Source organism: Molothrus aeneus, chromosome 15, assembly GCF_037042795.1.
Source record: "Molothrus aeneus isolate 106 chromosome 15, BPBGC_Maene_1.0, whole genome shotgun sequence".
In the NCBI taxonomy this organism is placed as follows: Eukaryota; Metazoa; Chordata; class Aves; order Passeriformes; family Icteridae; genus Molothrus; species Molothrus aeneus.
Window position 1 is genome coordinate 7,175,670 of NC_089660.1, and position 9,367 is coordinate 7,185,036.

At 50.4% G+C, this 9,367-nt stretch overlaps 2 protein-coding genes across 3 annotated transcripts; one reads left to right on the forward strand and one right to left on the reverse strand.

Moving 5' to 3' along the window:
* The first annotated feature begins 93 nt into the window (after positions 1-93).
* On the forward strand, positions 94-3,394 carry MRNIP (MRN complex interacting protein). The gene is made up of 7 exons (XM_066560034.1): positions 94-158; positions 244-303; positions 427-524; positions 1,718-1,787; positions 1,987-2,117; positions 2,365-2,467; positions 2,687-3,394. Exons 1-7 carry the CDS (start codon positions 99-101, stop codon positions 3,254-3,256), a joined length of 1,092 nt encoding a protein of 363 aa, XP_066416131.1. The 5' UTR covers positions 94-98; the 3' UTR covers positions 3,257-3,394.
* Positions 3,395-3,792: 398 nt separating this feature from the next.
* Positions 3,793-8,062, reverse strand: SQSTM1 (sequestosome 1). Of its 2 annotated transcripts, XM_066560032.1 has the most exons (8): positions 7,824-8,062; positions 7,586-7,681; positions 6,632-6,861; positions 6,367-6,523; positions 5,810-5,899; positions 5,129-5,373; positions 4,697-4,904; positions 3,793-4,093 (listed from the first exon to the last, which is right to left on the reverse strand). In XM_066560032.1, exons 1-8 carry the CDS (start codon positions 7,999-8,001, stop codon positions 3,936-3,938), a joined length of 1,362 nt encoding a protein of 453 aa, XP_066416129.1. In that variant the 5' UTR covers positions 8,002-8,062; the 3' UTR covers positions 3,793-3,935. The 2 variants fall into 2 exon arrangements, with proteins under 2 accessions (XP_066416129.1, XP_066416130.1); XM_066560033.1 differs by lacking the exon at positions 5,810-5,899.
* Positions 8,063-9,367: the final 1,305 nt, after the last annotated feature.

Consider the following 9,367-nt stretch of genomic DNA (forward strand, 5'->3'; position numbering starts at 1 on the left):
TGCCCGGTGTCTCTGCCCGGTGTCCCGGTGCCGGTGTCGCTGCCCGGTGTCTCCGCCGAGGGGCGCTGGCTGCTCGCTGCGGGGATCACGTGACCGCAATGGCGCAGCAGTTCTGGGTTCTGCGGTGCTGCTGCTGCCGCCGCTTCCAGGGGCAGCAGGTGGGGACGGGACGGGACGGGACGGGACGGGACGGGACGGGGGCAGTGGGTCCCGGCCCTGACCGACCCCTCTGTGTCCTCCCAGGCCAAGCGCAGCGGGCGGTGGAGCTGCAGCGTGTGCGGCCAGCGCCAGGCCGTGCAGAAGGTGAGGACAGCCCTGCACCCTCAGCCGCGTGTGCTGGCCCTCGGTGACACCTGGGCTGTCGCCTCACGCCGTGCTGTGCCCCTCTGGCTGCTCCCTCACCTTGTCCTCATTCATTCTGTGCAGGTTTATGGGCAGGGCTCGGGCCTGGAGTGCAGGCGCCACGTCCAGAAGCTGAACTTGCTGCAGGGTGAAGCAGAGGAGGTGCTTGGTTGGACATCTTGGTACGGTGTTTAACCTTTACCTGCTCATTGCTTTTGATGTGCTGCAGCTGATGTGCATCTTCACACACCCAGTGCCTGTTGGCCAAGCCGAGCATGTCACAGCCAGGTTTTCTGGCCTGTTGAGAAGCCTTGACCGTGCTGGATTTGGCCTCATTTCATAGGAACAAGCTCTTTGTTGGGGGTTTAGTGTCCCAGCATGTTTCTTTAGATAAGGATTTCTTTCAGATAACTATAGGTGATCAATAGCATGTGTGGGTCAGGCCTTTACTCATTAATATGTACACAGTAGGGTTTGGGTTTGTTGTTTTTTGATATTTTATTTTTAATTTGGTCTTTCTTATGTACTGTTTGATGAGCTGACTGTGGAGATATCCCTTTTACAGATTACATCCTCAAAAAACATCCGTTTGAAGAAGTTGCTGCCTAACTGTTGGCATTTCGGGAGTTCACAGTGTGAATCTGTTGAGTGATCACTGCTGCTAGTGATAAGAAACTTGTTCAGGGCACACACTTCAGTGTAATTCCTGCTGGGCTGGAAAATCTGAGTAGCACCTTCCTGTTTATTTCATTTCTGGATCTGTTTATAAATCATGTAATCTTGAAGTGGTCTTGAACTCGTCCAGCCTCCTTTTTACTCAAAGTTATTTTCAGAGATCAGTCAAGGGTAGTTATATAACTTGGTTGTGACTACACAGTACTTCACAGTTAGGCCTGGGGAAGAAAACTCATTGTTCACTTTATCAAAAAGTGTTGCTATTTTTATTTTCAAAGAATTGTGACAATCAAAACATTATGAAACAACCTCTCTTTTCCTTGCTTTCATGGGATAAAATGAGTGAGTTTAAAATGTTGTAGCAAACAAACACTGTTATATCCCTCATTATGATAAATTAAAATTTTTAATTTCATAATTAGTGGCTTTAGATCAAACTTGCAATTTTGTATAGTAACAAGGAGGGCTCTAACTAGAGCCTGTAACTAGATTTAATCAAGTATTTGTGCAATGTATCTTGTAAATCATTCATTTAGCATAAGTTTTTCCATAGATCCTGTTTTTTCTGATATGTCTTCTGTCCAGTGTTCCTATCCATGCTTTCTATTCAATCCCTTGTGCTGTGACTGGGTGATTTGAAGCCTATAAATCAACAGACAGGAGTGTGTTCTAGAAATTGTAGTTTAAACCTCTATTCTAGGTGTGTAGAAGACTCTGTAAATGACAGCAAAAATAGAGCAGCACAGCATGAGGACAGTTCAGTCCAGCAGGTAAGATCCCTGCAAAGCTGAGGTAAATCCAAACCCATTCTGTCCTGGGTGAATCCTGGTGAAACCAGTGATCCAGACAGCTGAAATGGTGTATCAAATCCTAAACTGATTCATGATTTGAGACATTTAATATGTGTAACAATACCAAAAATGAGAACCCCCATGTTTTGCTGGTTGTAGTAACTCTCCAATGTTGTAGGAGGGAAGGACAGAAGGCAGTCGCTGGAGTAAATATCTGGACCAGGAGAGTGAGGATCAAGATGAGGAGGAGGCAGCTCTGGGAAGGCAACAGTTCTGTTCCCAGAGAAAGAACACTGTGGGAGAACAAAGGTACAGAGAGAATTTGGTTTTGCAATTCCTGCCCCCGAGTGGTGACACTTGATTTGGAGGTGTGGGAGGGAGCTCAGCTCTGAGATCTGAGCTTGGGTGCAGGTTGCAGTGTATGACCTGAGCTGAGGGATTTGGTACTTGGGGACAAAGAGCCATCCATTTTATAAACCTCTCCTGTGAAAAGAACCTGTGAAAAGAATCACAGTGGATCAAATCTTTCCTCTTTGTGAATGGTTCTCTTGGCCAGGAAACACCCGAAGCGCTTCCTCTCCAGCGATGTTCCGGAGCATGCAGAAGAAAGTGGAGTTTCTCAGCTTGTCTATCAAGCCAAAAAAGTTAAAACTACTGAGGTATTTTAGCTATAGAAGATGCTTCTGACTTCTTTTGTATCATCATGATTTTGAATTTTTATGAGTCTTTCTCTGTTCTTCTCCAAGCAAGCCAATGATTGACTGGGGAGAAAAAAAATGTTGGGGGTTTCTCTCTGAAAGGTTTTATTTAGGCAAAGTCAATGCCACCTTTAATGCTTCTATGCTGCATTTATAACCAAGTTCTCTCCTTTCTTACAGTGCAAGAAATCCTTTGTAGCAGTGCCTGATGGACATGATGGAAATGCTGGTTCTGGAGGCAGTGTGGTTCCTGCTGTCTGTGAGACTGTAGTGTCTGAGAACACACAGCCCCCAACTGCTTGTACCAAACCATCCAAGTGGGGAAAATTTCTCTCATCATCTGACAGCTCTAGTGAACATGCTGCTGCAGTGACCATGGCACTGCAAGAAGGCAGGGGAGGTGTGGGGCTGGACAGCACAGCTGCTGGTGGGGCCTGGAGGTGCTCAGGACAGGCTGGAAGAACTCTGCCTCAGGGTACTGGTTTTAAATTTAAAAAGTCTGTTGCTAGCACTGAGGATCTGGCCTCAACACTGCCCAGCAGCAGGTGCTCAGTTGAGGATGTGCTCAGAAAACCTCACAACCAGGTGGTAAGGGAGGGATCTGCTGCAGAGAACACTGCAGGAAGGTGCTGCTTGGCTACCACAGGGAGGCCAAACACCCTTGTTAAATCTAACCCTGGGCCAAAGCTGAGCAACATTTCTTGTGAGCAACTCTTCTGCACAGGTGAGGAGTTTGATGATGATCTCTGAAGTTCGGGCATCTTTGGCATGTCTGTCTTTGTTCTAATGTATTTGAGATGTTGTTTACTGAGACAGTTTTGAACTAAAGGTGGTTTCACTCAAAGCCATAGAGAACTGAAGTATTAAAGTTGTTTACTTGCTTGATAATTGTTTGGGGGGAAGGGAAGGAGGGAGAAGAGACTGTTGCTCTCAGGTTACAGGGTTGTCTAGCAACCTCAGCAGCTAGAAATAGGAATGGAATTAGGTCAGCTTGGGGAGAGAAAGCTCCCAGGCTTTAAGGATTCCTGGCCTGTACAATTAAATTCTGTGATTAACTCCTCCTCACAAACTACAGCTCTTTTTCCCCTGAACTACATCTCTGTTGAAATCTCCCATAGCAACCTTTTCCTCCAGAGCTGTAAGCAAGCTCCAGAGCCAGCAAAGCACTGGATTTCTCTTCCTAAGTGTACACCAAAGATGTGCAGAAAGCAGTGCTGGGCTGCTTCATGTTTTCAGCCCCATCCATAAATAATGTAGCTGTGATACTGAAATGTTCCACAGACACATGACATGCAGTAGTATTTATTTTTCCTCCATTCTACAAGCACTTAAGAACATGAGACAGAAACCCAGAGTAGGAAGAATGATGAACCACAGTAGCTGATGCTGCCTTATCTTCTTTCAGCTAGAAAAGTGCTTTTTGTTACTACTACAAGTGAGGTGGCTGCTTAGAATACTGGATGGCATCTAGTGCTGCCCCAATGTCGCAGTTCTTGGTCTGCAGGAGCCGAGTGAGCCATCCACCCTCATCAGAGAAGCCCATGGAGAGCATCTGGGACAGAGACTCGATGAGGCGAGGATCAGCTTCTGTGGGAAGAGGAAGAGAGTTCAGCTATTTCATGTAATTGGAAAACCAGGCAAGGCTTCAGTAGCACTCTTCAAGAGGAGACATGCTCTTCTTTGTCTCCCAGGAGTGCAGATGTTTGAGATAAACAATACATAATCAGAGCTAAGGAGAGTGCTTAGTCAGGCTCAGCTGGCCTTGCTGTGGGACTCAGTCCTGCTGATGTCAGTTGAGGGGCCTTGAATACTGTTACTGGCTCCCACAGCAAAGTGCTGCCCTAAAGCCACAGGATGTACTGGTCCACATCCTGCATTAAAAGGATTGAGCAGTACACAGCAAGGACACGATTGAGGACAGCACCTATTTTGTGTTGCTCAAATGGCATATTGGCCCAAGGTCAGACATCTGGCTAAGACTTAGCGGCCCACATTCAAGAGAGGAACCACCTGATCATCTCCAACGGTACAAGAGCTGCCAAACCTGCCCAAGTCAGGGACAGGTTTAGCTCTATCTTACACAACCTTTGTTTTTACCACCTCTAAAACAAGTCTGCTTGTGTCAGGCCAAGTTGGCAGTTCCCAAGCCAGAGTTACTCTTAGCTATGAAAGCTGCTCCCACTCTCCTACCTGGGGGCAGGTGTGGGTAGAGAGCAGCTTCTCGCAGTCCTGTAGGTCCTGGCTGGGGAGGATCCCGAGGCACATCCAGGGAGCTGGGACCGTCTGTGTCTGGCATCTGCAGAGACTGCAGTTCACCTGTGGAAGGATCCACTTCTTTGGATGATAAGTGGGTCCAGTCCTCCTCACCCCCCGATGAACTGCTAGACTCACTGTGTTCCTAAAATGGAAAAAAAAAAAGCTCCATGTGCTGTAGTGCTTTCCAGGCAGTATGCACATTCCTACTATTTGCCTTTAATGTAAATAATTACATCTACAAGTCCCACCACCTTTGCTGTAAATCTGTAAAGGTGCTGTATATCACTTAATCTGCTCTCATCTTAATATTCACTTCCACAGTGCATGCTAAGTGATTGTATTCAATTACTGTGGTAGTTCCTGTACCTGGGAGTGGAAGCTGCCATCTTCCATTTGTGTGGGCACAGGATCTACCACCATGTCTTGCATCTGTTCTGCAATGACATTTACTTGTGCAGCAGATTCTGTGTTATTCCAGTCTGCTTTGGTCTGAACATTCTGGGTTGAAGCACTGCTGGTTGCCTCAGCATTGGTCTTCTCTTGGTTGGCAGAAGTGGGAGTCACTTTGCTTCTCTGTCCTCCGTGTTCCACATCGATATCAACTTCAATACCTAGAAAAGCATTTGAGGTGGACAAAGTCTTAAGAGGTTTTTCCAAAGCACAGTCCTAAATGGATCAATCCTGCTCTACACTCTTAAGGTTTCTATCATCCTACAATCTGCCATGTAACATGCAGGAATTAAAATGCAAAACCTTCTTTAATAATATGTCCACATAAACCAGGCAAAATCCAGAGTCACCACTGACTTGAAGTTAGTGTTACAGTGCTGACACATTAATGAAATCTTTCCTAATTTTGTCTCAAAGAAAAGGTACTGAGTGGCTGTTCTAAGCCTAAGCATTATTAGTATCCAAGTGTAAATTAAGCCTTGAGGCTTAGGACACAGGAGGTAGTGCCAAGACCAGTCACAACGACTGACTGCTGCTCCTGTTAAACAGACCTGTAAGCCAGTCTCAGGGACTGGTAACAAACTGTAGGTCACTTACCCAGGGGACTCAGAAAAGCTGCAACACTCTCCCCAACATTCTTTAGGAAGGTGACATTGGGGTCCTGAGGCTGGCTGTTAGTAGAAGCTTCTAGAAAAACAATTTCTGTTAGCACACACAAGCTCTGAGGGAAAGGGCACCTGCAGGGGTGTGTCCCCACAGGAGCTTAGTGCTCATTCCTGTCACTCACATACATTACAGAACAAAGCACTACAGAGAAAAACTAACTGAGCTACCTCTGTAACAGAAAGCCAGCATTAGCATTGTTATGGCTCATTACCCATGCTGAAAGGCAGACCTGGAGTAGAATAGTGACATGCTTGACCTAACAGCTCGGCTTGGTTGGGTTCCAGATACTTTATCTGCATCCTCATTCACTGCATGCACCCAAGCACACCTTAAGTAATCACACTTAGTGCTGAAAGGTGCCAATTATTTCAAGCAAATTAGATTAGTTCCTTTGTTTGTCTTCCCACCCAGACTCTACCCTGTCCTGCAGAACCTCAGCTGGTCTGAGGCTCCACCACCACCTTGTCTACCAGGGCATCTCCTCTCACCGTCTGCAGCAGGTGCACTGGGGGCTGCAGCGGTGGCTTCAGCTTGCTCCGAGTTCTGGCAGGGAGCTGCAGGCCCAGGATAGCCCCAGCAGTGCATCCACGGGAAGGGTGGAACTCCATGGCGCATTTTACGGAGCCAGCGTCCTCGGGGAAGCCACTGTAAAGAGTGACACTCATGTGACACTGGGTTCTGAGCAACTGAAACTCCTAACTTGAATTTGAGGAATCTCTCACTCATCAGTTCCCCCTGAGAGATTTTGCTCACCTCAAATGGATTAAGCAGTGGGCTTTGGAACATCACCATGTTGTGCTCCTTGTGGATGCCCTTCCCCTCACAGGTGCTGCACAGGTCGTAGTCTGGGCAGACACTGCACTTGAACCTGGTGCCCACCACAGGTCCCTCACAGCCGTCACAGATGACGTTGGGGTGCACCATGTTGCGGGGAGGCTCCTGGCTGCACTGCGAGCGGTGCTCCCGCTTGCACTCCTTTTTCTCTGTTAAGGAAAGGAAACTTCACATCAAGATCAGGTTACTATTTACAGCCTGGAAGTCAGGCAGAGGAGGAAGCACAAACAGCCCATCAGAACAGTGTTGACTTACTAGGTCAGTTTATTTTTACACTGGCTGTCAAACCTAAGCCAAGCTCATGTAAGAGACCTTAAACCACATGCAAAGAGGTTTTGCAAAGATACCTTCTCCTGAAACCAAGCATACCTTATCCCAAGTATCTCTTGGCATGCTTATTTTAGATTAGTACTGCACCACCTCATCTGGCTTCTCATCCTACCTTCCCAAGCACTGCAAGAACAAAATGTTTCTGGAGAAGGAGTTAGGAACTCGGATGCCAGGAAGCATTAACATGAGAACGGGCACAACAGGTGTGGCTCAGTAGATGGACTGCAGATAAAGCTTTGAGGGCCTCTACCTGAACACAAGGGACTGGGGAGCAACTATGCCCTGGGAAAGTGGAATTAAGACTAACATATTGTGAATATTTAGGATACCAGTGCCAGTTTAGTGTATCCAAGGAATGAGAATGACAACAGAGCCTCGCACTGGGCCAGCTGACAGGGCCAGGAGGAAACCTCCGCAGTTTCCACCAGGCCCTTGAGGACACGGGGAAGGGCCAGGGCTGGGCTGGCTCGCCCGGTTTCGGGAGCGCTGCCAGGAGGCGCTCAGCCGAGACCCGCCGTGCCCTCCGGAGCTGCGCGGCCGTACCTTTGATATAAACACGGAATACGCCATCCCGCACGTAGGGCATCGCCAACTCCAGCTCCTCGTCGGAGGAAAAAGCGATCAGGTCCCCGTCCTCATCTGGAAAGGGCGAAGCGCAGGATGAGGGGCCCGGTCGGGTGTCACGGGGGGTAACGGGGTAGCCAGAGCCCCGCTCCCCGAGATCTGCCACTCCCGGGACACCCCCGGCCCCGGCCCCAGCAGCGGCCCGAGCCCCGCTCACCCTTGTAGTGCATGCGGAAGGCGGGCGGCGGCCCGGCCCGCAGCAGCCCCTGGAAGAGCTCGGCGACGCGGTCGTAGATGGCCCGGTAGCGAGCGGGAGGCGGCAGGGTGAAGCGGCGGATCTCGCGGGCCGTCTCCTCCTTGCCCAGCAGGTAGGCTTTCACCGTCAGCGCCGCCATGGCTGTGGCGCAGCAGAAATTGCGGCCGGGAGCCGGGACACACACAGACACGCAGCGCGGAGTGAGCGGCAGCGACAGCGCCTCCGCGGCCGCGCTTTTAAAGCGCCTCGGCGCCGGCCGCGCCCCCAGCAGAGCGCGTCCCCTTCGCTCCTGCCCGGCTCCGCCCCGGTACCGATCCCGCTTTTGGTCCTGCTCCGTCATCGTCCGGAGCGGACGGGAAAGCGCTCAATGCACGTTTTCCTGCAGCCGGGAAAACCTGTGGATACGGCAAATGCCCCGTGTCTGCTCCCTGCCCTGCTCGGCCCCGGGTTCGCGCCCCGGGGCAGTGCTAGCAGCGTTGGGCGGCGAGGGGTTGTTGTGGTCTCCAAAGCACCAGCGGGGCCTGGGCGGCGAGCGAGTGCGACACAGGGACCTCCTGGGTGGGCTCCGAGACACTCCGGTGGGGAAACACCACACCATGGGCAGCGCTGGGCTGCACTGGTCCCGTCACCGCTCAGCAGCGGCCACCGGGATCCACCGGACCACGTGCCACCACAGCTTGGCCATCCCGGTCCTGCCTGTCCCTTCCATCATGGCAAGGAGGGCCCAGTTCCCCTTGGCCATCCCGGTCCTGCCTGTCCCTGTCCCTGTCCCTGCCATCATGGCAAGCAGGGCCAGCTTGGCCATCCTGGTCCTGCCTGTCCCTGCCATTGTGGCAAGCAGGGCCAGCTCCCCTTGGCCATCCCGGTCCTGCCTGTCCCTGTCCCTGTCCCTGACATCATGGCAAGCAGGGCCAGCTCCCTTTGGCCATCCTGGTCCTGCCTGTCCCTGCCATCGTGGCAAGCAGCTCCCCTTGGCCGTCCCGGTCCTGCCTGTCCCTGTCCCTGCCATCGTAGGAAGCAGGGCCGGCTCGGCCAGGGAGCAGAGGTGGGAGCCACGCACCAGCCCCGCTCGTGCAGCACCCACTGAGAGGTTTGTGTGCCGAGCATGACAGGAATAAATAACTCTTCCCTGAACCCTGTGTTTTGGAATGGGGGGCACTAAAAATAAGGTCACTGGTGTAAACACAACTGACATTAAGGAGGATGTGCTGTGGCCTTTCCAAGCTGGTTGGCAGCAGTATTTTTTTGCAGATCAGATACAGTTGACAGGCATCTTAATCCGGCCACGGGAGGGTTCAGCTGGCAGAACACACCATCTGTGCTGTCCAAGCATAATTAAATAATGATGGATCAATGATTATTAGGTTCCTTGTTGGTGTTAATTTCCTCTCACCCAAGGGCCTGACCACTCTGACTCTTGGTGCTGTATTTCTTAGTTTAAGATATTAAGAACTTAGGAGAAACTGTGTCATGATGTATCATCTTCTGTAATCAAGAGAAGCATA

Coding starts and splice junctions, on each gene's coding strand:
- SQSTM1 (XM_066560032.1), bottom strand. CDS start 8,001: ATGGCGGCGCTGACGGTGAAAGCCTACCTGCTGGGCAAGGAGGAGACG. Junction 6,524..6,631: donor CACTGCTTAATCCATTTGAG/GTGAGCAAAATC, acceptor CACTCTTTACAG/TGGCTTCCCCGAGGACGCTG. Junction 4,905..5,128: donor ATGGCAGCTTCCACTCCCAG/GTACAGGAACTA, acceptor TTTCCATTTTAG/GAACACAGTGAGTCTAGCAG.
- MRNIP (XM_066560034.1), top strand. CDS start 99: ATGGCGCAGCAGTTCTGGGTTCTGCGGTGCTGCTGCTGCCGCCGCTTC. Junction 159..243: donor GCCGCTTCCAGGGGCAGCAG/GTGGGGACGGGA, acceptor GTGTCCTCCCAG/GCCAAGCGCAGCGGGCGGTG. Junction 2,468..2,686: donor AAAAAGTTAAAACTACTGAG/GTATTTTAGCTA, acceptor CCTTTCTTACAG/TGCAAGAAATCCTTTGTAGC.